Source organism: Mustela putorius, unplaced genomic scaffold (genome assembly GCF_011764305.1).
Source record: "Mustela putorius furo isolate JIRA1106 unplaced genomic scaffold, ASM1176430v1.1 tig00000275_pilon_pilon_pilon, whole genome shotgun sequence".
In the NCBI taxonomy this organism is placed as follows: Eukaryota; Metazoa; Chordata; class Mammalia; order Carnivora; family Mustelidae; genus Mustela; species Mustela putorius.
Window position 1 is genome coordinate 15,179,074 of NW_025421341.1, and position 27,569 is coordinate 15,206,642.

Here is a 27,569-nt window from a genome sequence, read left to right on the forward strand (position 1 = left end):
GGTTTCATCTTAGCTTTCAAATCCTAGCTAGACGCTGGACCTAGCATACATTAGTAGCATAATTAATAGTTTGTGAAGTTCTTCAATTTAATTGCTGCATAGGCCATGAACCTAGTACTAAGGTACTAATGACTAATAGGTCAAAGAACTTCCTTTTTGAACGTTTTTGCATTTTAACTGGATTCTGGAAGGACATAGATCTAATCTAAGTCATTAATAATGCTTGTGCTGGGAGTTTTTTAGTCAGCTGAGTGAAAGTAATTTTTTGGGGGGCAGATGACTTTATGTCCTCAAATTTCCCTCCACCCCACCCATCATCAGGGTGATCCAAATGAAAGAACTCGGAGTGTTTCTGGACTGCCTGAGTGGTTTTTAAAGTGTCTTCTCCCCTGCAGGATTATCAACTCCATTATCTCCAAATAACCAGACACATGGTTCACACAAAAGACCTGGTTATTCTCGAAATTGGTGGAACAAGAAAGAGTCCGGGAGGAACAGGAATATTTGAATACATTTCCTTGTAATTGCTTGTCTCCTTCTTTCGAACCAGACTGAGTCTTCAGAGTAGGGGTGTCTCCTAGGCACACAGAATGCCCCTGCCAGGGACCTTGCATGCAGACAGAGGCATTTAATGCATTTGGGGGTAAGACGGTTTTACAGCACTGCTCATTGCAAGTTTAAATGAAATGGCATGTTTGTAGTGTATCAACAGCGCTACCAGTTTGAATGATGCCAGCAAGAGGTACCCATGTTAATCCCTCAGTGCTAAATCCCGAGAGGTTGGTATTAACCATCAGCTTTCCCAGCTAGTCCCATCAGTATTTTGGGGGCTACAGGTGCCTTTCTTAATATCTCATCTCCATCAGAGAAGAGAAATTAGGCAACTGTGACACTACTTTATAAAATGATGCCAAGAGTCCTGCCTTTCCCTGCAGGGAAATGCTTTCTCGAACATGTATTTGTAGATAGAACATTAGCTGCAGATTTAATGTCACCATGGTTGTCATTTGCACGTGCCTGAGAAGTTAACATAATGTCGAAATGTGAAATTAAACTGGGTGACTGTGAGCAGTGGTCCTGCGAAGGTCCATTTCTCTATCCCCATTATTTCACCTCCTGGTTTATTGTGTTTGCTGCTTTCTCCCATTACTCAGGAAATTGTCAGGTGAGTCCCTGAGGATGCACAAACACCGGGTTTCTGGAAAATGGTGTTTCAGTAGTTTACATAATGGGACCAATGAAGCCAGTATGTCCTCCGTTGTAAAAAAAGCCAGTGTTCTCTTGCTTTGTTAATTGACCCTCAGCTTTGGAAGGAAAAGGGCGCGTGTGGATGGGAAATAGAATAAGAAAGCAAATTATTAGGGGACTGACTTGCAGGTTTTTCTCAGTTTCAGTGATGCTTACAGAGAATACATGAAAATTTTAATGACACGGAGTCCACAGTGGGAACGATCTAGGGAAAAAGAAATAACAGAAGAAAATTCTTATTCTATTCAGAGAGTATACAGAGGAGACATGCAAAGTTCTTTTCTAATGTAAAGTTTGAAAAAATAAATCAAACTATAGTCGGGTAAGTCACAAGGGACGAATTAGTTCAAGTTTATTTGTGCATGAGCTCACAAGTGTGCAATTTAATGTGCTTGTCAGTGTTTTCCTCCTATTTGGAGGATGAGCCAGGGAGTGGTAAAGCCAACAGCACTGGCTGGCCTTCCGCACTGCAATGCGATCCTGTGGCAAGTTAGTGCGAACGCGCCAGGCATCACTTTGCAGTTTCTGGGACGCCTTGGTGAGGCACTGTCCTCTCCACGCCTCACTGCCCGCATCTAAAGTTGTGATTACCACCATCTATATATTTGTTCATTCAAAGGAGTGAAATAAACATAACTGCGCATTTATCCTTACTATTATGAGTCATTCAAACAGCAGACTAGGGTATGAAGGGCATTTTCATCCTATGTGCCAGAGGACAAAACCTAATTCAGGGATGAAAAGAAGTATTTTATACTTTGGCAAATCTCTGTTGTGCTAAGTGACACCACACTGCTGTGGCGTGGTCCTGTCAGGTGATTCAGCGGAACTCTCCAACCTCTGAATATACATTTTATAATTATGCCTTATTTAATGTCTTCTTCTATTCAAAGTTCCTTTCAGAATTGGTCAACAGGGAAATTTCTAGAAGTAGGCCTATAGTTATTAACCACAGGTGGATTCTCATATGTATGAGATGGTTAACATACTGCTTTGTTCGGATCCTGACTCCATCATAATCATATTTAAAAAATATTTCCCTCTAAAAACTTTTCAGAAAGTTAATGCAAATCTTATTTGACTAAACAGTGAAGAAAAAGTCGGAAACAAACCCCAGGGAATGAGAGTTATAGGGAAAAAGCCCCCATCTACCATAAAAGGAAAATATTCCTTAAGTTTAAAACAAAGCAAACAGAAAGAACATGACACATAGAGTCCTAACAAAATTTTATTGAGAACCACTAAGTGAACTCCTTTGCAGAACATAGAAATACTTATGATCCCAACCCTTCCCAGTAAATGGCAATATAATGTGGGGGTGGGTTCCCTGAATATCCCCAACACTCTGTTTATACCTACAGGAGGGAAACAGTTCTTTCTACAGCTCAGCAATAGGCAAATGGGAGGCTCTGACCTATTTAGGGGAAGCAGAAGTGGAATCAGAAATCAGTATGAGTAATAGAGGACTGCAGATCAGTTCCAGCAGCCAAAGGAGTAGATGAATAAATGTTCACTCTCCACATTCTGTATTTCCGATCAGCTAGCAGAAGGCAGGTCACTGTAAGATCAGACATAAATGAACCTGGGGACATAGGAGCCGAGTATGTCTTTCAATTCAGTTATGCAGGGAAGTGGCAATGAGAAGATAAAGTGGTTGTGGACCCACTTTTACCTCAAACTCTTCCTACCACAAAGGCTTTTGATGTCAAATAATCAGAACTGACACCAAAGATGAGAAGGAAACCAGTCACTCTAAGGATGAAAGACCAAAGCTCAATGGGACAGATGGAAATGGCTGAGATAACGTTCACACTATTGACATGATAAAAAGTTAACTTCTGTAATGCGTCACTACGGGAGCAGAAACACATGGCGGGATAGATGAACACGGCTCACAAACATCTAAGGTTTTACTCCTAGTCTTTGCATGGGGAGAGAAGAGATACTATGGAGTTTTCTGGGGAAGCAACTTTTGCGAAGGATTTTTTAATCAAAAAAAAAAAAAAAAAAAAAAGAAGAAGAAGAAGATGAAAATAGCTGAGGGAGAATGATATAACAGAAATATAACTGCAATGATGCCACTTCCTTTTAAAACTAAGAAAACTGGCATAAAAGTTTCTCAGTTTCCATCATGGTGTTAGGGAATTGGTCTTAATTTTATAGGTTTTGCTTGAGTTTAAAAGCCTATCAAATTTTCTTACCTCTTAACTATAAAGAAAACAATGGCATGAACAGAAAATTCTGCCAGTTTAATAAGTCCTAAAAAGCTAAATAAAAAAAAATGAAACCTGAATTGTGTTTGTATTGATGAGTTTGTTAACGGATGGGTGGCAGTAGTTAAATTGCCATGTAAGTATTAACAAGAATCTTATTCAAAATGTTCTTCTTGCTGCCTTGAAGTCTTCCCTGGGTTCAATTAATCACGATGTTTGGAGATGCACTGTGATTAAGTTTCCTCTGGCTAAGAGAAAGTGTTTTTTGCCTCTTTCCCTTGGTTAGTAATTATAGTAGCTAAAAGTACAGGCACAGCATAGTTAAGACATTTAACTAAACTAAATGGGTTTTATTCTTTCATGTTGGACACCCAGCCCAAGGCAAGTTAGCTTTACTATAAATGCCACCACTGCTCATCGGAAATGTCTGGAAGAAAGGCACAGCTGACCAGCACTTCCGACATCTGAGAGGCACAAGGTTTGCCCAACTGGTGCGAGTCACAGAGGAATAAGCTGATCCTAGGAACTGAGCAGTGGGCTGTTTTTTTCAGATCCTTCTGTTGGTAGCCTTAAAAAGGTCAGAAATTTCCAATAATATAAACTGTTTTGGTGCTGATTATGAAATAATATGGGACTATTATCCATAGGAACCAACATATACCCAGTGGGATTTGGTTCAAAGTTAAAATAAAAATAGCACGCTTTTGAGACCGAGAAGGCCATGAAATAGGCACATTTAAAATTCTTAGACCCTGTTTTGCAAAGCTGCAAAATGTTCTAAAATCAGCTGAAATAGACAGAAAGGATGAAACCAGCCTGGGAAAGGCAGCGAAGGAAGGAAGGGGAGGGGAAGCTGAGGAGCCGGACCTTTATACAGAACAAGGAAGCACCAGGCGTCCCTCAGCTACCATATAAATACCGGAGCCCGAGGGCTCAGAAACTGAGGAAGTTAAGCCTAGGAAACGCAGAGAGATAGGATCTATTTGTTCTAAACATTTTCACTGGCTAATACCTCCTAAGTAAACAGCATTTCTACGGAAAGCTTAGTGTTTTGGCTCAAGTTATTGGCTACGGAGCCCTCCTTCCCCTTTAAAAGAGATGCAGAAGCACTGTACTACTTAGTGAAAAAACAAACATCCAGAGAGACTGAAAAGAAGGGAAATATCTTACGGCTTGTACCAAAGAGCGAGCACTGAAAGCACAGTCATTGCCAAGGAAGTAAAGCACGGGTCAAAGTTTAGAAGGTCGGGTGGACAGGGTGGACTGAAACCCCAAATCACATTCACGAACAGGAAACTCTGTCTCCCGATCTTACACTAATTCCAAAGAACAAACAAATTTAAATAAATAGTTCAAAAATACACTCGCTTCATTTAGAAAAAAACTATTAATAAACTTTTTGTTAGCTTATCTTGAAACTAACCTTCAAATCAGAATTTTCAAAACCACCATAGCATTTTAGAACTTTTTGATAAAAATGTTGACTTACAGAACCTGGACTCTTTACTACCATGAGGAAGCAGATCTGAAAGTATCTTTATCGCTAGTTAAACCAGTATTGTGAATTTGAAAAACAGTATTTGGGTCCTTAAACCAGTCTGCAACTCTTGCAACTTTTGTCTCAGAAGCATACAGTTAATATTTTTGTTCCCCTTCACAATGAACCACCTAGAGAAAAACAGTCATAAAACTGTCTGCATTACTGGAGGAAAAATACTATAAAGGTGTAGGGCAATACCCGCCAATAACCATATATTTATCTTTATCTACATTTAGTTTCCTTTAAACATTTTTTGAACAGCAACAGATAGTTATATTCAATAAGCTTAAGTAAGAGATCTCCTCTAAGTTCTGAAAAATATATATCCCTATGCCCTCAAAACACTGTACATAACACTCATCCTTACCTTTAGGAAGAAATTGAGGTTAAAGTTAAAACATTTCCTTGGATACTTTTAAGTAAAAGTAAATGACAGACAAAAGGAACTGAAGACAAGTTCTGAAAAAAAAAAACCAACCAAAAAACCCAACTCAAGTAAATGGAGTACACGGTTTGACTCTGTTTCCTTGAAAAGCAATGGAAGCACTCAGGCCAGGTTTGATATACAGAAAGAGTCATGCAATGGGTTGCAGGGGGCAGGTTTTCCTTTTATAGTTCAAACGCAGGGAACCTGGCTTTTGTGGGCACGAGGAGGTCAGCCAGGAAATAGATTGTTCCAGCCATTCCTGAAGGAAGAAAAAGAGGCAGAAGTTATTACACCAATGAGTCCATTTTATACAGTGGCTTTGTTCTGTCGCATCAACAGCATTGTGACACTTATGGCAAGGGTTTCAACACAAGGGGCGTCTGCCTGGATTTATATATGCTGCAGGTCAACACCAGATCACCAGCGTGCTCAGTCTCTGTCCGGGCGGAAGACAGGAAGGAGAGCTGAACCAGAGAAGTTCAAGGTGCAGCCCTGCCATTGATCATCCGTCGGCCCACTTCCCTGTCGGAGCTTCAGTGCCTTCATTTGTGACATAAGGACAATGATGCGTGTATGTTTTTGCTGACATGATTTACGATGGCATCTGCGAAACGCCAAGCATGTGCTTGGCTTCACAGATGATAGTCATCATTACGACCGCTGGTATTAGGTCTGAGAGAGTCCATGTACTACTTGACTTTTAATATTGAGTTTTCATATTAAGAAGGAAAGAAGTAGTTTAAGAAATGATTATAAAATTAATTTGTTGATAAAGCTCAAATTCAAATTCATTGATTACCAAGCAGAGAAGGAGATGCTGACATTACAAGGCAACTAAGTAAACGTGTGGAAAATACCTTCGAAGAGGGAGAAGGGGGTGTCCGGCGTCCTGCAACCGTGTTCTCCGTAATCTAAGCACCACTCAGCAAACTGAAAGTGAGACCAAGGTAAGTTACTGTAGTGACTCCTTCCAGAGACCCCCAAATGTGGATAGAGATTATCCCTAAGAATTACTTTGCAAAGTATCTTCAAGGCAGAAAAAAGGGGCTGATACAGAGAAACAGATGGTCTGAAAGAGGATGAAGCGAAAAAGAGAGGAATGTGATGCGCTACCTGAGCCACCGTCTCCCAGGTCATGAAAGCAGAACTTGTTTCTTTTGTCCACCCATAAATGCTGCTGAGTAGAACTGTGTCCTTATACAAGAAGGCGGATTCAATGGAATGGTTTTGGAAGGCTTTTCTTAGGTGTTCCACAGACTCATGATGGTTTAAAAGATGAATGAATCCCATCGGATTGAACCAGAGCCCCTTCTACGGTCTCCCGGGGGAAGGTGTTTTCTTTCCGACAGGGCTGATGCCTACCTTACAGGCTCTGTACAGGTACTTCTTGTCCTGAGTGAGGTTATAGAGTGTGAGAAAGGCGTAGGCGTTCCCCGCAGTGCCATGGCACAGGCCATAGCCCTTCCTTAGCAGCCCGTACTGCCAGATCAGGTCACCACACTGGTAGGCGTCGTTGAGATACCGTTCCTCTCGGAACACCTGCAGAGCCAAGGGCAAGTCTTATGACAAGCCGTATGAAAGAAGGTTCTATTGACATTCCTTCCTGATGGGAAAGGAGGGTGAGGGCGTTAGGGAGGGGAGCTGGAGGTGGCTTGGCGAGAAAGAACAAGGCATTCAGAGCCAGAGAGATGGGTCCTGTCAGTGGGGATGAATTACAAAACTTCACGAGCTTTGCTTTTTTTGCTTTTAAATAACTGCACACGACCTGGCCTGTGCCATCTACATTTTATGTGCAGTCTGTGCTTACAGATATAGGTCTTACTAGAGAAGTAGCATTATTTTACTTGTGACTTGCTATTATCATTAGTTACTTTCCAAAGGACCACATGTTATCTTCTCTGGTTAACAATAATGCACTTCACCATTAGGACATTTCTTTACAAACTGGAGAAGAAACTGTTTAGAAAATTGATTACAAAATGGAATTTGACTATAACATACTATACTTTGTCAGAAAAATAGAGCTATACCTTTATAATCTTCTATATATTGATCAAAGACTCAAGAAATATTCTGAGTAGACATTTCTAATATCTCATTGCAAACTAAGTGTTCTTAAAAGGAGAATGAGACAGTTTAAAAAGTTTTTCCATATATCCAACTTACTGCAAGTAAAATTTGATATACTAAAAGCTTATTTAGAATATGACATGCAATGCTTGTTTATAGTTCATAGATTTATAATTTGTAGATCTGGCACTAATGGACACAGATATCTTGGTTTACTTCTATTTTTTTTTTCTTTCAAATAAAACCTTTTTCTTCTCAGATTATGGCTCTGCCATAGCATGCTTTTTAGAAACAATATTTGCATTTCTCTTGTTATAGCAAAATAAAGAAAATTAAAAAATTACAATTTTAATCACTTGATGTATATAATTCAGTGGCATTCATGACCTTCACAATTTTGCATAATCATTACCACTATTTCCAGAACATTTTCATCACCCCTATTTGGAGTGATGAAATTTAATTACCCATTAAATGATAATGCACCCCCACCCCAGCACCAATCCCTGGTAACTTCTCTTCTACGTTCTGTATGAATTTGCCTACTCTACATACCGCATTCTAACCATCACACCATATAAATGGAACCATGCATTATTTGTCCTTTAGCACCTGGCGTATTTCACTTAACATACTATTTCCAAGGTTCATGCATGTTGCAGTATGGGTCAGAAGTTCCTTCTTTTGTACGGCTCAATAATATTCCACTGTAGATATGTATATGGACACACACCACATTTTGTTTATCCATTCATCTGTGCATGGACACTTGAACCGTTTCCACTTTTTGGCCACTGTGAACAATGCTGCTGTGGAACATCTCTGTAACATCTATACAAATCCTTGTGTTTAATCTTTTGGGTATATATACCTTGGAGTTGAATTGCTGAATCACATATTAATTCTATGTTTATTTTTTAAGGAACTACCAAACTCTCTTCTATGGCAGCTACATCATTTTACAATCCTATCAGCAATGCACAAGAAAGATTTTTTTTTTTTAAAAGATGTGTTTATTTATTTGTGAGAGAGACAGCAAGAGAGAAAGTGTGGTGGGGAGGAGCAGAGGGAGAGGAAGACAGAAACTTTAGCAGACTCTGTGCCGAGTGCGGAGCCTGATGGGGGGCTTGATCTCCTGACCCTGAGATCATGAGCTGAAACCAAGAGTTGGACACTTAATCAATTGTGCCACCCAGGTGCCCCAATACAGTATTTTTTGTTTGTTTGTTTGTTTGTTTTTTAGGAAGCAGGCTCCATCTCACAACCCTGAGATTATAACCTGAACAGAGATCAAGAGACACTTGACCAACTAAGCCACCACCCATGTGCTCAAGAAAGGTTCTATTTTTTTTATTTTTAAGATTTTATTTACTTATTTGACAGAGAGAGATCACAAGTAGACAGAGAGGCAGGCAGAGAGGGAGAGGGAAGCAGGCTCCCTGCTGAGCAGAGAGCCAGATGCGGGGCTCGATCCCATGAGATCATGACCTAAGCCAAATGCATAGGCTTAACCCACTGAGCCACCCAGGTGCCCCGAAAGGTTCTATTTTTAATTGAACTTCTGGGATACTTATCTTGGCTCTGCCAGTGATGCTATGATCTGGGCTATTCTACTGTTAGTGGAACAGTCTCCTGATCTATGAAGTAGTTTCTGCCCTCATGCAGATGGATACTATGAGAATGAATTATAATCCATTTAGCAAAGTGATTGCAGGTCCAACAAATAATTTATCTATTGCTCCTTTAAAGATTATGCATAAAAAACAATTTTAAGTTACAGAATTTTAGGTTACATTTTCCAATTTCTTTTGAAAATGAGAAAATTCACAGTACCTTATAGGCCTGGATGAGCATGTAGATCACTCCAGGTGAACCGTGACACCAATGGACTAGAAGATCTCGATTATCATCCACACAAGGAGGGTAATTGCCGGAAGGAAATTTCAGCTGGCAGACATAATCTACACTGGGCTTGACCAAATTTTGTAACTTCACATGGTTGACTTGAAGGCTGGGCTAAAAAACGAGAAAGGGAATTATTAGTTCTGCTAAAGCAAAGAGATCTTCCTAAACCCCAGGGATAAGTTGTGTATGTAGGTGTGTTTTAAAAAGAGGGTGACAGAGAGAGGGGGTGGGAGAGGCAGAGGGAGAGAGAAAATTAATCCTAAACAGATTTCAACCCAGCATGGACCCCGACACAGGGCTTGATCGCATGACCCTGAGATCATGACCTGAGCTAAAATCAAGAATCGGATGCCTAACCAACTGAGCCACCCAGGTGCCCTCTGGGATTAGTGTTAAGCCAGAAAGGTAACATGATCAAAAGGAACTAGAAGTCATTAAAAGGTTTTGGATTCCATTCCAATATTTTTTTTTAACCTATTGGAACGTACTAAAATTAGGCTATGCATTAATTCTTGGGACTTTATGTACATACTATTTTTCAGTATTTATCACTGTATACATACATATAAATAATTTCCCAAAGTCAATGCATGTGCACAAGAGATGTTTCCTAAGGTTTTACTACCTTAGGCATACTTTATTTTTTCTTTTTAATAGGCTCCGCACCCAGTATGGAGCCTAATGCAGGGCTTGAACTCACGATCAAGACCTGAGCTGGGATCAAGAGTCAGATGCTTAAACAACTGAACCACCCAGATCATACTTTAAATACCTCAATACCTCAATCATACTTTAAAAGCCACAAAGAGCTGCTGCATTCGGCAATGTAAATACAACTTTCATTTTTACGTTTAGAGAAGTGGTAGATGTTTCCAATAAAACGGGAAGCTAGTAAGTCAGGAGACCTGGAATCTAGATCCCAAACTGTGTGTTTCTAGATTAAGCCTTTCTGCAGAGGATTTGGGACTGATATTTGTGCAGGATTATTTTTATACAATGATGTACAGATTTACAGGATGCACTAACATACGGCATTTGAGCCATTTTTTTTTTTAAAGAATTTGGTCCTCTTTTTTTTTTTTTTTAAGATTTATTAATTTGAGAGAGACAGCAAGTCGCAAGCACAGGGGTAGGGGCAGAGGGAGGGAGAATCTCAAGCAGACTCCCGGTTGAGCGCAGAGCCCGACATGAGATCATGACCTGAGCCAAAAGCAAGAGCTGGACACTCAGCCAACTGAACCACCCAGGCACTCAGGAGGCTCCCCGAGCCTCCGTTTTTGATATAATGATTTAGTTTCTCCTCTTGGTCCAGTACTTAATTCAATGCACAGCTTATATCTTCAAATAACAAATTCAAAGTATTGGCCCTGTCAGGTGGGGGGGGGGGTGAGCACGTTGGGTAAGGGGGTAGCCCATGGTGTGGGGACTGAATGGGCACTGAGTTCTATAGGGCATATACAGATTTTACTTTACCCAGAGAGTACTGTTTCAGCTCAGTTGAAAATGCTAGAGTAGAATGAGTTGATTTTCCTCAAATTTGCAGGAATTATCCAAAACAGGCTACAAATTATATTTTTTAAAAAGATTTTATTTATTTATTTGATAGAGAGAGATCACAAGTAGACAGAGAGGCAGGCAGAGAGAGAGGAAGGGAAGCAAGCTCCCTGCTGAGCAGAGAGCCCGATGCGGGACTCGATCCCAGGACTCTGAGATCATGACCTGAGCCGAAGGCAGCGGCTTAACCCACTGAGCCACCTAGGCACCCCAATAATATATTTTTTTAAAGATTTTATTTATTTATTTGATAGAGAGAGATCACAGTAGACAGAGAGTCAGGCAGAGAGAGAGAGGGAAGCAGGTTCCCCGCTGAGCAGAGAGCCCGATTCAGGACTCGATTCCAGGACCCTGAGATCATGACCTGAGCCGAAGGCAGCGGCTTAACCCACTGAGCCACCCAGGCGCACCTACAAATAATATTTTATGTTTAAGATATTATGATAAAACATAATACTATGTTTTATGTTTAATATTTTTATTTATGTTTATGATATGTAAGTACCTACCGGAATGGATTATTATTTAATTTTAATTATTTAATTTAATAATTAATTTAATTATTTAATTTTAATGGTTAAATCATCTCAAATAGACAACAATCTGCCAATGGAAAACTCAGAACGTAGGTTTCCAGATTTCTCACTGCCACCAAAAGGAGGCAGCTGGAAGTAAGAGGACTCCTCGTGACCTGCTTCAATGCAAGGTCATGAGGGTGCCCAGCCACCTTGAAACTGCAGAATACATGAATTCCCCTTTCCTGAAAACTCAAGAATATATATTTACTTCTGGACATACAGAGCCAGTGGAGGTTTATGCCAGAAAAATAAAGGAGTCTATGTCTGAATTGTCAAAACCCTTCATTATAAAACTCCTAATTGAGAAGTGCAGAACAAATACAAAAGTTGGTCTCTTACTGCCACTAACACTCAAAGTGTGAGACTCTGCATTCAAAAGCAATAATAACCTTGAGTTTTTCAGCTTCGTTGTCATTGTTTAGTTATAGGGAGATGGAGGTCTGACATTGATTTTGCATTATTGCAGCCGGCTACTCAACCAGCTAATAGTATGTATATCTGAGCACTCATGTTGAACATATTAATGAAACACTTTTCTTTATGCTGCATTGTACTTTGGGAAGGTGTGGGTGGGCACCTCTGCTGCCATTAAAAATCAATTTTCTTTTGCTATGAATTCTTATTCACGAGTGCCAATTTCTCTTTAAAGAGAGCTAAATGAGCCAATGGAAATGATACTCTCATGAGAAGTCCTCTTCTGACCTCCCCTACCAGGTTATGCTTGCTGCAGTAAATCCTACTACTGTCCTTAGTCTGTGTGACTTTGGCTGATGTCTCCCAAGGGTATTAGATCCAAAGAATGGCTGGATATAGCACATTCAGCTATTTTTCAGGTAAGTTACACAAAATCCATTGAAAAGGCTCTGTGACTTTGCTCTCCAAGTGAGCCGTAGGCAACATATGCTCATTTGTTTTCTATTGATTTTGTTCTTACTTTTGGAATTTGTTTCACTGGGTGGTGTCTAATAATATGCAACAATATTAATTCAAGGCATGTGCTAAAAAAGCAGAGCAGAGCAGAGCAGAAGGCACTTCATGTAGAAGGATAGGCCCAAACACTTCAGTCTGCAAAGCGGCACGAGGTAGACAAGTACGGTCACCTACAAATCAGACATCATCCCACGGCACAGTGCCTTTTATGTTTATACACTTAAACATGCGCTCTGGCCAATGTTGCCCTTGTTTGTGGAGGCCAGAAAATTGCAGACAGAATAAAAAACCAGAGGGGGAGCCCCGATGTTCTCCCCCTGGCCAGGAGAGTCACCAAGCGCATTTCTCAGTTTTACCATCTTCACCTCTTACCTGCATCAGGAAGTAATAAATTCCTGCCAGGCCATGAGCGGCCCCCACGTAATATTCTTGGTACCACTCATACATCAGTGGAGTCTTTGCTGTGAAGTTTCTCTTTCTGGCTAGGGTTTCTCCAGAGGTTAAGACTGTTTCACAAATCTATAGGGAGAAAACCAATCAAATAATGAGAATCAAATAAAAATCTTCCCGCTGGAGGTAAGGAATTTTTGCTAAGAGGTATGGAGAACATGGTGAATCAGACGGGATCTTCTGGCCACAGACGGGCACAGTTTAATTCCACACTCAGAAAGCAGGGCTGCCTGTATTCCGCTTAAAAGAGGGAGATACAGAAATTCTGAACTCTTTACTAGAGCTTGTGAGAATTCACTTGACAGAGGAAAGCATGAATTCCTTCAGGCACGAAAGGAGACATCTCCATCTGGGAGGTGAAACCTGGCCTCAAATGGAGACGGCTGGGCCTCTTGCTCCCCAGTCACTCTCTAAGTGTTTCCAACAGCACTCAGCCTGACGCTGTCGGCTCTCTGATCCCACCTGACCTTTAGAAGCCAACACACACACCTTCCTTCTACCTGGGGTACGCTAACTGGAGAACCAAAACTGAGAGTTCAGGCAGATAACAACTGGGATCCTATCAAAACTCCAAAAAGCACAAAAATGTGGTACCTGCTGAATATGGCTTTGAGGAATCTTTTCCACGCCGAAGTTCTTATTCACAAAGAGAAGAGCATAGATGTAGCCCATTCGTCCATAGAGCACTTCATTTGGAGCATGAAGGTCAATCTTATTTAGGTGAATTAGCCTTGCAATAAAAATACATGTCTAAGATAACTTGGAAGGGACTGGGTAGTGGGAGATACTTGAAATGGTACATTTAAAAAATACACACACACACAAATATATATTTAGGTATTATCATTAAATTATTATTTTATTTTTTTAAGATTTTATTTTAAAGATTTTATTTATTTGAGAGAGAGAGAGAGTGAGAGAGAGCTGGGTAAGTGGCAGAGGGTGAGGGAGATACAGACTCCCTGTTGAGCAGGGAGTCGGATGTGGGGCTCGATCCCAGAACCCTAGGATCATGACCCGAGGCGAAGGCAGACGCTTAACCGACTGAGCCACCCAGGCTCCCCACTATTACAGTTAAACACTTTAAATATATTAAAATTAATTTATACATAAAAGGCAAATATTTTCATACATTTGTATTATAAATTATATTTGTATTATAAATTATATTCCATACATTAAGTGGGCTGAGACAGACTGCAAAGGGTAAATTAACTCTCAACCACATTTTTCTTCAGGTCACAATGGAACTGACAAATTCGAAGACTAAGAGTAGGCATGTGTGGCCGTGGTTAAATGGCTCCTCCCTAGCTCCTTCTGGAGGTGTGCGCTAAGACCAGCAGCAGGGGTCAGAGGAACTAAAAACTGCTGCCCGATACAGCATTTAGTCTGGAGAAACCACTCTGTCAACTCAACGGGTCATCTAGTTCCGTAAAATGAAAAGCCTGCAGCACCCCAGTTACCTCCTTTGTTGGTTTATTTCTTAATGTGCCCTTAGGCCTACATGAAATGTCTGTATGGTAGCCTGATCTACCCTAAAACAGGCAAACGGCACAGAGGTATCAGTCAGCCTCCCCTGTCTGCCTAGTCTCCCCCTTCCAGTCCTCCTTTTCAGAAATAACCATGGTTACCAAATTCTCGGACGCTCCTAGGATTACTTTATGCACATGTAAGCAATAATATGCACATCTATAAAAAAAATCTCTCTCCAGATGTTCTGTGGCTTGCTGTGCAACAACATGTCTTGACAAACATTCTATACTAGAGTAGTCTCATTCTTTATCATAGCTGCATAGTATTCCATCGAATGGCTATATTATAATTTATTAATTCTCTATTGACAGACTCAGTTCAGCTTTTCAGAAAGAGTTGTTTTTGGTTTTGGCTCCAGGTCGGCTGGTGTAGGCATACCCCAGCCTGCCTCTCCTGGTAAGCGCAGCTCTAAGACCTGGAGAGAGTGCACAGAGCAGCTGTGTAAGGACTCCAAACTGTGAACAGTAGCAGGCAGAGTGGGGATGACCAGAATTTGAAGCACCACCAAACCAGTGTTGAGTCTACCATATTTTCACATATGATATTCTCCTGGCTTGAATTCAGAACAGCCCCAAACCTGGAAGTGGGCACCAAAGGCTGAAAGAGACAGTCCTGGAAGAAGCCCTTTAGTTCTGTCTCAAGAAAGAATGAGAAAGGGAATTCCTAATGTCAGAGAGAGTGGGTAAAGTCCTGTAGTTTTCTTTATGTTTCCTTGTCTTCTCTGTTTTCTCACACCCCGGGCCACAAGCAATCTCCTGGTCGGACCAGAAATGAAGGTGAGGAGCCCACAGAAGCCCAGTCTCTGAGGGAGGGACCCTTTCTCACAGATTGGAGCAGCTGTGGTCCCAGAAGGGTAGGGTGAACCCTCACTGCTTCACTTCTTTCTTGCTCCCCCATCATTTGGCTCCAGAAATACAGGCACAGCTGTGGGAATACTTGGCAGAGTGGGGTAACCAAAGCCCCAGGTTTCTCCTCAGAGAACCAACATGGAAGCCCCAGGAAACCAGAAAGCAGTTGAGGTTCACAGGGAAATGACGTCAGGAAAGCAACCATATCTGCAGTCTAAACTCAAAAGAATGAACTTTTCTTTTTTGAGGATGGGGGTGGGGTGGGGAGGGTGTACGAAAGTAAATATGGTAAGTAGGGAAAATGACTTTGTTATTTGGATTTTTTTTTTTTTAGAAAGAAGGTCATTGATGTAAGTTACTGGTTTTTTTTTTTTTAAAGAATTTTTATTTATTTATTTGACAGAGAGAGATCACAAGTAGGCAGAAAGGTAGGCAGAGAGAGAAAGGGAAGCAGGCTCCCCACCGAGAGAGCCCGACGCGGGGCTTGATCCCAGGACCCCGAGATCATGACCTGAGCTGAAGGCAGCGGCTCAACCCACTGAGCCACCCAGGTGCCCCTGGATTTTTATCATACAAAATTTTGAAAGCACATCCCAATTATGTCTGAATTATCCTACATATTCAATGTGAGACCATTTAAGCTACTAAAACAATGTAATTTTTGGTGAGGCTTGACAAAAATGACTCTAGCATACTGGAAAAGTATGAGGGAAGAGCCAGAGAATTTCAGGAAAAGAGCAGTAATGAGAGGACATCAGCCCTTCCAAATAATGGCTTCTTCGTCAGGTAGCTTAGGACACTACACACACTACCTGATGACGAAGCCATTATTTGGCTGTAAAATACTCTTGTTGTCTATGTGGTAATTTACTTTCACTGTAGTAAGTATAAACAGTGCCTGTGCATGTACTTCATCTAACTTTAGTTTAGGCACTAGGAATTGTAAGCATATAAGCCCTATGATAAATGCGTGAAGTATCCAAAATCACACCCTTGGGGTGACTGGTTATATCTAAGTGTTCTTATCAGGAATCGCCATTCAGAGGCACCTGGCACTTCAATTAACTTTATCAAAATCTACACCAGAGGATTTGGTGATAAAAAGAGTTAAAAAACGTTAACAGGTGGCTTTTTGTTGGTTGAATGAGTGGTGAAGATAGGTGGAAAGTTTGGGAATGGGTACAGGCTCTACTACATATTTGATGAATAAGACCTAATAAGATTGTCTGGGCACAGTGTGGTTTTCTCTGAGCCACAAGAACAGGGCAGGAAACTACTTGTGTGTGTTTATATGGGTCTATCTTCTTCTTAATCAATGTCTGTACACTTGGTTTATTTGGGAGAATTTGGTCCACTGCTTATGTTTCATTTTAACATACTCAGTGTTAAGGTTAGAGCTGATGGGTTGGATAGCTCCAACGGCTCATCTCTGGAGGCCACTAACAGCTACAAAAAAACAAAAACAAAGAGGCAGACAAAAACCTAACAAGTGCTGCCACCAGCCTATAGCCAACAGGTACAGGGAAGAGCATCCGGACTCACAGGAAAGGGTCCTTGTGAAAGAGCAGACGGTTCCCCTCTCCCAACCCTCCCCTCCCCTTCCGTAAGCCTGTGTGGAGGGGAAGGGAACACTCACAACTTAAAATTTAAAAGCCGTCATTTAATAACCAGAATGAGATGATTTCAGTGACTGAGCAGGGCTAACAGTTATGAAACAGATTGAGAAAAAGTTGTAAAAGTATACTTAAGGGAATTTACCCCCTGTCAGAAAAGAGAGGTGTGAAAAAGCAAGGCGGGTTGCAGTTACTGACCAAGTTCTATTACTCCTCAACAAATGGAGGCATCGCATCAAATTGGTTAAATACGCATGGTTTTTCTTCTATAAATATAAGCATTAAACTCACGATGGAACAGTGGTTATTTTAGGAATAGGGACACGGTGGCTAAAGGTTACTTTTCGTTCTCTTGTATACTTTGAGTTTTTCCCCAATGTCAACAGGCTGTCTGGATGGTAGAATTCTGGGCCATTTTGTTTTTTGCTTCAATATCATACATCATCACACATATACACACACCCTTAACATTTTTAAAGACCTTAAAAACATTTATGAAAAAAAATTCTATTTTTGTCTCGTGCCAGAAATGGCAGCTCCTTAATGTTGAGATGTTAAGAAAGTCTTTTTACTAGATACAAACTCAACTGTTGTAGGAAACAGAAGGAATAGTTCAGAGTTTTGATTTCAGAATTTATTATCAAGTTTAAACATCTATCAAATTGCATAGATTTTACATATAAAAAAGCACTTTACTTTTGTAAAGGGATTGAATTATTCAAAAAGAAAAATTCCCGTGAATTTTTTAAACAAATGGCTCTAAGGAAGGAACAATTATCGCATGACTCCAAAAATGTTCTCACCTAAATGTGCTTGAGCCACACTTCCTTTATTTGCTAATCTTACTGATCCTGTTACCCCTAGGTGGCGATATGTAATTAGCATTTCAATTATTTTGCAGCTGAACTCATTTGCTTCTGGGAAGTTTCAAGTAGATAGCAAATAGTTTTCAAATACTTGAAAATGAAGTATTGCTTAGAGCATCTTGTTAAAATAAAATGTTTACAGTTTAGGGTAAGAAAGGAAGCATTCCCTTTTCTTCTGGAATTGAATTCAAGTCATTAAAACTCCTGAGCTGGGTCTAAAAGGTCCTAAAAGGTAGGACATGGAAATGCAGGTTTTAAATGCTATGTTCTCAAGATAAAGTGAAGAAATGATAGCATTTGTAAATCATAACGGTTATTTTATGTGCTTTCAAAAACTCTCAAAGCCAGAAGCACATCGCTGCAGTTCCATTTGTTTTGCTACGCTGATATTAATAGCAACCTATCTTCAGAAGAGACAGGACACTGAAATGTCACTGAAGGAAGAATGGAGACCTATAAAATCAGGACAGTTCTTTCCACTCCTAGCAGTAATTCCCCAGGGTGTTACTGCGGAGGGGAGTTTTTACCTTGTATCATCTAAAAATTTGTAACTTTTGGTAAGAAGTTCTTTTCTTACTCATCACGCTACAAAAGAGAGTTGACACTTTCTGACCAAAAGCCAGCTAGCTCTTCGTCATTCTGAATAGTGGCCCCACAGCACTAGATCTGTCGGGTTGGTGACTTAGCGGGGTATTGTAAATAGGCCACGCTCTCTTTGAGTAGGGGCACCAACTCTCTCTGTGCAGAAGGAAGGTGAAAACGAACACGGTAGAAGTCAAACAGCAGGAAAAATTAGTGCCATTCATTCTCTTCCTAGCCACCTGCCCTGGCCATCTATAGGACATATCGAATATGAACAGACACACTCGCACACACACTCCTTTTGGGGGAGGCAGAGACTCCTCCAAAAAACTGTAAATGTTCTCTCCATACTGGGTACAACTTGGGGATTTTATACATTTGGAAGCCCAAAGATTCCCAGGGTCCTAAAGTTAAGAGTCCCAACCTTAGGGAAACATTGACTTCTTTGATCTCTAAAACTCGAAATTAGGAATCTGAAAGACTACTCTATTAAGAAACCATAGGAAAGGTAAGCTGAAAAATGACATTGGTGGTGGAGCACAGCACAGATGCTACATAGAAAATTGAGGGTCTCTGATATGTCCAAAGGCCTATGTGATACATGAGAGAAGGTTCAGTAAAAAAATAAAACCACCAAGTAGGTTTATTAACTATCAGATGACATCAAATCATTTCAATTGAGTTGCAAAGGCTTGGAGATTTTTCCCTTAAAAGGGAGGAGTTGTGAAAGCGATTTACACATAATTCCTTTATTCTTCCTGTTCTGCCATAAACTCTAGAAATCTGAAAAATCAAAACTGTGGCCATGAGTGGCCTATTTTCCTCTCATTATCTGTATTCTATATGCTTAATCTTAACACATCTACTGGATATAAATAAAATACTGGTGAAACACTGTAAAAGTGTTTAAAAAGATATAAATAACAAAAACTTTTATTATCGAGGTATCAAAAAAATTTTAGTTAACTTTTAAGAGTATTTTATAATAAACCAATATTAACATATGGTATTATGCCCCAAAGCTGGTTTCTTACAACAGTAGGCCCTAAAATGTCATGAGGAAAAATGCTGTCTACTTGACGAGTCTGGAAAATTCCACTCCCTAGAGTCGCTGGACTTTGCCCAAGTACCAAAAGCTGGTGAAGATTCTGTGCAGCCAGTAAAGGTGTATATTTTACTCTGCTAAGTAGTATTTCCCCAATCTGAATACACAAATCTTGTTTTCATTTTTCACACAGCTAACTATTACCATCTGGCTATACGCAAGCTGAGAAAGGCTGGCATTACAAACACTAGGACCACTACGGGCTTATTTTTGATACTTAAGAGTGACTCAATGAATAAAAGACTTCCTTCTGAGCCTCTAAAGCAGATGTGTGGCTAATGGTTTTTAAACTGGCTACAAAGAAACAGAAAGGAAGCTTCTGTGCTGCAAATTTAGATGGTATATGCACTTGTCAAAGCTCAACAAATATAAAACCTGGACAGCTCATTGTGTGTAAACTTGGCGTCAAAAGAAGAAAACTAAACAGATACTGACCTCTAGTAAATGATATACATGCCTTTACTATTTAGAAGGAAGGGTACTGATGTCTGCAATTCACTCTGAAATGCATCCCTTGCCCCAAAAGGGTTAATAATGGAGAGATGGATTAGATACATAATAAAGTAAGTATAGGAGATGATAGTGGTAGAATCTATGTGGGTAGGTATACAGGTATTCATTGTTGTTTCAACATTTCTGTATGTTTGAAATTTTTCATAATAAAATTTTGAGGGGGAGAAAGAACTCCATAGTTATTAGAATTTTAGACCAAATTAATGAAATACACACCACTGCACACTGTAAAATTAACCAAAGGTCCTCCACAAACAAAATCAGTGATGAAAATGCATTCTAATAGTAATTTGTAAGAAAAAGTAGTGGGAATCACAAACCATGGTCAAATCAAAACCATGGAGACAATCACTGATTAAAATGCTGCCGGACTCAATTAAAAAATGGGTGAAAGACCTTAACAGACACTTCACCAAAGAAGCAATACTGATGTCAAGGAATATATAAAAAGATGCTCCAAGTCATTCGTCATCAGGAAAATCCAAATTAAAACAACGAGATACCACTACACATCTACTAGAATGGCCAGAATCTGCAACCCTGGCAAGGATGTGGAGCACGAGGTACTTTCAGTCATTGCTAGCAGGAATGCAAAATGGTACAACCACTTCAGAAGACAGTTTGGCAATTCTTACGAAACTAAACGTACTCTTATAATATGATCCAGCAATTGTGCTCCTTGATAATTACCCAAAGGAACTGTAAAGGTCTGCACAAAGCCCTAAGAATTGGATGTTTATATTAGCTTTTTTCATAAGTGCCAAAACTTGAAAGCAGCCAAGATGTCCTTCAGTAGGTGAATGGATAAACTATGGTCCATCCAGACAATGGAATACTACTCAGTGCTAAAAAGAATGAGCTATCACACCATGAAAAGACATGGAGGGGCCCTAAATACATATTACTCAGTGAAAGAAACCAATCTGAAAAGACTACATATTGTAATGTTTCCAACTATTTTGGAAAAGGCAAAACTATGGAGACAGTAAAATGACCAACAGTTGCCAGGGGTCAGGGAACAGGGAAGAGGAATTAGCAGGTGCAGCACAGTGAATTTTGGGGGCAGAGAAACTATCCCATATGATAATATAATGATGGATACATGTCACTATGCATTCATCCAAATCCAGGGAAAGCACAACACCAAGATGTAACTAATGTAACTAATATAAACTATGGACTTTGGGTGATAAGGATATGTCAGTGAATGCCCATCCTCTGTAACAAGTGTACCACACCAGTGGGGAATGCTCATACTGGGGGAGGCTAGGCATGTGTGGAGGGTAGTGGGTATGTGAGAAATCTCTATACCTGCCTCTCAATTTTTCTGCAAACTGAAAATTTCTCTAAAAAGTAACGTCCACGAAACAACAAAACACAGCCAGAAACCTTTGTTGGAATTGAAAGTCTCTGCGTGTGGACACACTCAGTGGGAGCCTAACAGCCCTGTGTGCAGAGTTGCATGGCTGCCAGATTTCCTAACAGAATTCTTCGTGCTCAATAAACTCTAGTAAAATAATAATTGTAGTTTATTAGTATGCAAGTTTAGTAATTCTTCATAATTCGCAAGCTTCTAGTGGGCTGACCCGATCTCTATTAAAAATAAATTTTTGGATTTTCCTGTTATTTGCCCGTGGGAAAAACAATTTTGAATCATTTGTAGTCCATGACGGGGTCTCCCCCAGCCCACCGCAGGAAATGAACCACATTTTTCAAATTACTGATCTTGGATAACAGCTCCTTGGATTATAATCCCAGGATTAGACTTCTGATCTCATTTTTATTATTAAACTGATGTCTGATCTGGTGTGTGTCAGTGTCATTACATCTTACAATATAATAGGGACTATAATGGTTGTTCCTTAACTACCCTGGAATGATGTGTGATGTGAGCAAATGACAGTAGTAAGACCTATCGCTGAGGGAAAAGTAACTTCACTCAAATGTTCTTTTTGCTAACACAAGCAGAATGAATGTGAAATGATGTCTAGATAATAATCCTCAAAAAGATACATGATTACCGGGTGATGCAGTCTTCTGCCTGCTTCTCATTGTTCATCTTGTGGTACACGACAGCGCCCACAGCCAGGGGGCCTGCATCCCCGCAGAGGAAGGTGATGGACCGCTTGCTCAGACTGTTCAGACTTTGCTTTACATAGCCATGTGCCATCTGGAGGTAAGCGGGGTCCCCGAACACATCATAGAGATGTAAGTAAAGCAGAGCGATACCTGAGAAGCAAAAAGAAAATAACGTAAAGATGAGGAACGGGCTGTTGACTGTATTAGTTTGGTTTGCTGCCAACTCAGCAGTGTTGATTGTTGATAAACAATAAAACACAAACGTAAACTATCGAAGTTCAGATGACTTTAGTTCTAGACACAGCTTTATTATCAAGCAGCTCCAAGAACCAGACACAGGCACTTGTTCTGTTTCCTCATCATTACAACCATAAATAACAGGCACTCTGAGGCCCTGGAAGAACGCTAACGTAAATTTATTATTAATCCTTGTCCCACTCTGTTGTGTGCTAACGTATCATACTTGATGGTTACATGACAGGTTATGAAAACCATGGTTCTAAACAGTCACCTGTTTATTTAACAAATAATCATTTACTTACCAAAAAGTAGTATTTGTTTTTGTGAGCTAAAAAAAAAAAATTCAAAGTCTGGGGAGTGAAAACTCAACTTCTCCTTATAAAGAAGTTAAGTTTTTGAGTGAGAAGGTAGGTAGAGTAACCAAATTCCCTACTCCAGTATCATTCCAGGCAGATTATAAGAGAACTACTAAGTTATGTGAGATCTGAGAAAATAAATTTCTCCCTAATTTTTTTTCTCTGCCAGGGACCCAGCCACTTTAGGAATTATACTGTAAAAACTGCCAATGACTTTTGCTTTGGGCTGTACTCGATTTGCTTCTTATCTGCTCTTGAAGCCTGCTATATACATATAATTGAGGCGTTGTCTGAATGTCCTTATTCCGAAAGGCTGTTACAGTAGATAGAGCCTTCTCTCTGAACCTGACTGATCTCCGGGCAGACTCAAAGATGTGGAGTAGGGAACCTGCCCGCCTGCAGCATTTCCGGAAACTCATTTCTCCCCTTAAAGTACATTTTCCATCTCATTTACCATTTTTAGAAGATACAGAGCCTCTGTTTAAATCTAAATTAATAGAGCCCATCTCTTCATGGATTTCAGTGCAGTAAAAATGCAGTCTGCAAAATTACTTTTCACTGTACTGAGGACAGTTTTAAATTTAGATAGTTTTCTCATTTTGCATGGGTAATCTCCAAAGCTTTGTGCTACAGACAATTCAATTGCACATGTATATTAAGGCCAAATTTTCATTCCCTGCCAAAGTTAATAACCTTGTCTGCTCTTTCAAAGTGGCTTGGTGTTAGTAATTCCACAAGCTGATGATCAGACCTACCAGTGCTGAAGGTCTGTAGACATAAGTGTACAAAAACCACGTGTACAAGAAAAAAAAAAAAAAAACCTAAAACCTCCTTTTCACAAATGATCAATGTCAAGAGCTTCTTCTCCAATTAGGTTCTTAAATGGCTTCATCTCCATCCATCCCAGGCATCTGCTGGCAATCTGTTTAAATTGTTACCCTTTCATTTTGGCCTCCTATTCCCATTGCTGCCTGAACTCCCCTAATTAAGTTCTGTAAGCACCACAGCCAGATAATGACATGACTGAGGTCTGAGAAAATACAAAGTGATTAAATACAAGCCCAATGATTGCTTTCCTTTTCAGACCTTTGTCTCTCATTATCAACAATTCCTCATGGCCTAAATCTTTAACAAACAAAACCCATTAAAGTTTGCAGTTGTAAGGCTGGATGGATTTCTCAGGACAACCAGGTAGTCATTTGTCCAGTCCTCAATATTTCATTTAGATGAAAAACTTTTTTTTTTTCTTTTTGATCAGCAGAGAATTATCTTTCCAGCTTCTGGCATTGCATAACCTCAGATTCTGGTTCTCTCCTTTGTCTCATTCTGGGCCTGAGTGTCCATATATTTTGATTAAGCAATCTAATGCACCTTGCAGTTTATGGTCTCTACTTCCCGACACAAAACACCCATGATGAAAAGGTGTTCAAGTGAGCAGTGCTGCTGCCAATTTGAAAATACTTCCTGGACAAGCCTACCAGAAATCAGTCTAGGTCCAGGGTATAAGACAAAACATGGGAATCAAAGACATTTAATGCCTCACCAATACTGGATATCCCATATGCCCTAATAGCAAAGTGGGGGAATTACATGTAGCTAGAAATCTTGAACCTAATCCTTATGCTGTTCCAACCCTTAGCAATATTCATGCATAAAACATCACCTTTGCATAAATACCAAATGCCGCGAGGTAACTGGTGAGGTGGGAAATACAGACATAACCTCAAGGGCTCGGCAGGGAAAACTCCCCTAGTCCCCTTACGTATACTTGCAGCCCTGGCCTCAGTCTACGCTTTAAAAACTCTTTTCAAAGAGCCTTGGTGGCTTAGTTAAGTCTCTGCCTTTACCCCAGGTCATGATCCTGGGGTCCTGGCATCAACTCCCACATCAGGCTCCCTGCTCAGTGGGGAGCCAGCTTCTCTCTCTCCCTCTGGGGCTCCCCCTATCTGTGTTCTTTCTCTCTCAAATAAATAAATAAAATCTTTAAAAAATGATTTAACAAACCTTTTCAAATGTAGTTTTTATCAAAATAAATTTGTTCTTCATGGAAAAAGTCAAATAGTACTACAAGGCTTACTATGCTTCTCATCCACCAAAATACTAATATGCCTCTAGGGAAGGGCCAGGTTTGGGAGGGAAGAGTTACAGCTGCATCCATTCATAAACTCATTATCAAGTAGGATTCCAGTCTCCAAAGGACATTTAACATAATGAGAAAGAACACTGTATTGGCTTCCAGGATAACAACCATCAAAACTGGTCCTGACAGGACTCAGCACAGAATGATGTATGGGGTTTAATCTTTTTAATGCTTCCTTTTTTTAATCACAGGATATGCTTAACAGAGTATCCTTAACTTAAGGATATCCTTAACAGAGTATCCTTAACAGAGTATTCTGGGCTTAAATTTGAGTAGTGGATAAAATGTCCTTCTATATTATTTGCTAAGCAAAAGGTAGGATAAAGGAGATTCACTTCCTCCTTCTACCCTTTCACATTTTCTTCCAGAATAGAAAAGACTGGAGTGAGATTTAAGTTTTGATTGCATTTAATTGTAAATACATGCTCCAAATCGTTTTAGGTCTTGGGATTATTCTATTAAAAGAAAAAAGAAACCCACTCTTCCCCTCTTCTAAATCTGGAGGGATTTTGACATTTTTATTGACATAAAATTGATTCTATTTCTTAGATGGTTCACTCTATGATAACTACTGTGATTATGTTATGAAAACGAATGCTTTTTTGGGTCTGAATTTTACTGTCTTGTTAGATTTGCTCATATATATGGTTTAAACTTATTGACATATTCTAAATGGGAAAATAATCCATATGAAGAGAGATATACTGAGAAATGAGTAAAGCAAAATCTAATCCATTATTTGCCCATTAATCCCTAACTCATTAAAGATGACCAATAAAGCATTTGGGTAACTAACTCTGTTAACTAATGAGTACTCTCCTTCAGGAATAAGAGTTTATTCCTACTCTGGTTGGTTGTACTTTATTTCCTAAAGGGTAGAGGAAAGTTGTAATAGGTATACTGCCTCTATTTTACATCCAAATTCAGATTTAACATCAGAAAAAAATGATCAAATACCTTTTAGAATCAAGCATGTTAGTAAACGTTTTAGAAATGCCATGTTCATTCTGTGCTTATTCACAGCTTTGGAGACTGGTTTGGTGGAGAAAGAATGGACAGAGGTGGACAGAGTATCCTCTCCCTCCCAGGGGGCAAAAATACACCATCAAGGAGAAGGTATGGATGGGTGTAGACCAAAAGAGGAAGCTGAAACAGAGCCTGTGCACAGTACTCTCAGGAAGTGCAATCAGTCCTCTGAGCAAGTCCATGTGGATGGGAAGGCTAGGGGATGACATGGTTAACAAAGATAGACTCCCTGGAGGCTCAAATTATTAAAAGCCAGACACAGAACTTTAGGCTTGATGCTACTCTATGATTGGTTTATGTAAAGGAGTGGTATTCCCAAAAAGCCTTTTTTTTTTTTTTTTTTTTTTTAAAGTAGGTTCCATACCCAGTTTGGAGCCCAATGTGGGACTTGAACTCATGACCCTGAAATTAAGACGGAACTGAAATCAAGATTTGGACACTTCACCAATGGAGCTACCCAGGTGCCCTAAAAAGCAGCTTTCAAAGATAACCCTATGGGTTAGTCCAGTTCTTCCAAGAAGGGGCTTTATTAGGGAATCCTAGAGGGGTACCACATGAAGAGTGCTACATGGCCTTACACCAGCAACTAGAGGGTTTAGCTTGGAAGTGACACATGCCACTACCCCTCCAGCCCCCGAACTAGAAGAGGTCACCTCACCTAATGACACTGAAGTTGAGAGGTTTAACCTCTCAGAGTCCAGAAAGAGAGGGGCACCAGACGTGGGTGAGCACTAGACGTCTAAGACAGGGCCTGGCCGTGGGGAAGAGGCAGAGAGGATTGAGACATTCATCAGACATCCAAGGAGAGAGAGAGCACGCAAGTAGGCAGCTGGATGCACCTGGAGTTTAGGGAAGAGAGGACAAATGTCCTCCAAAGGTGTGGGGAGTGATGTGACTCCTGGAGTAATCACTGATTCTCTGATGTACTTCAGGAGCAAGTGGACTGGAAGACTCATCAATCCAATGTAAGTAGGGGTTGCTTTTAATAAAAACAACAACAAAAAAAACACCTCCTTTTTGGTCTGAGAGGCCAGAAGAAACCCAGACATATATTATCTGATCTTACAACTCCCAGAGCTGGTTTGGTTGCTTACAACTGTGGTGTCTAATAAGACAGTTTCTAATCATAAGTTTCTAGGAAACGGAGTTAATTAAAAGCAAGCAACATTTAAAAATTCAGTTTCTCAGTCACACTAGCCACATTTCAATGCTCAAACAGCTACATGTGGGTAGTGGCTGGTGTAATGGACAAGAAAATAACATCTCTATCACAGTGGAACATTCTAAGGCCGGCACTGCTCTGAATACCAGAGATCGATGTCATTGTGCATAAGAATTTTGGGAAGTGTGGCACTGCCCCCACAGTTCATCCTAGAAATCTGTTTTTGAAATGTTGACAACTAATTTACTTCAAAGAAAAAAAAAATGATACCATGAGGACTGAAGAAAACTTTGCTGTAATAGGAATCTGTCCTGGTTTTTAGCATGAAAGCTATGAACTAGATTTTTCTACTCTGTCTCCTTCTGTAGCTCTTACTCTGGGAAGGGAGGGTAAACTGCTTAGGGACACTTCTAAATCTGCAATTTCCTTACTCAGCTACTTATCCCCAGTAGTACTATAAATATAGCCAGCTGTTGAGGAGTAATTAATACTAAGCCTTTGAATTTCCGAGTTCATTAGTCCTATTCATCTTGACCAATCAAGACCTTCGCACATCTCAAATGTATGTGGACATGATAAAAATCTCCACAG

The 27,569-nt window shown here is 40.1% G+C and overlaps 1 protein-coding gene across 6 annotated transcripts in view; it reads right to left on the bottom strand.

Annotated features, from left to right (window-relative positions):
- Positions 1-2,458: 2,458 nt before the first annotated feature.
- LANCL1 (LanC like 1) overlaps positions 2,459-27,569 on the bottom strand; it is a 38,494-nt gene continuing 13,383 nt past the window's right edge. For all 6 annotated transcript variants that reach the window (XM_004767018.3, XM_004767020.3, XM_004767019.3 and 3 more), the window contains 7 exons: positions 21,997-22,204; positions 13,510-13,645; positions 12,838-12,984; positions 9,332-9,514; positions 6,791-6,967; positions 6,286-6,358; positions 2,459-5,687 (listed from right to left, as the gene is read on the bottom strand). In XM_004767018.3, coding sequence (XP_004767075.1) covers positions 5,611-5,687; positions 6,286-6,358; positions 6,791-6,967; positions 9,332-9,514; positions 12,838-12,984; positions 13,510-13,645; positions 21,997-22,204 — 1,001 coding nt within the window. In that variant the 3' untranslated portion in view covers positions 2,459-5,610. The remainder of the gene's footprint in view (positions 5,688-6,285; positions 6,359-6,790; positions 6,968-9,331; positions 9,515-12,837; positions 12,985-13,509; positions 13,646-21,996; positions 22,205-27,569) is intronic.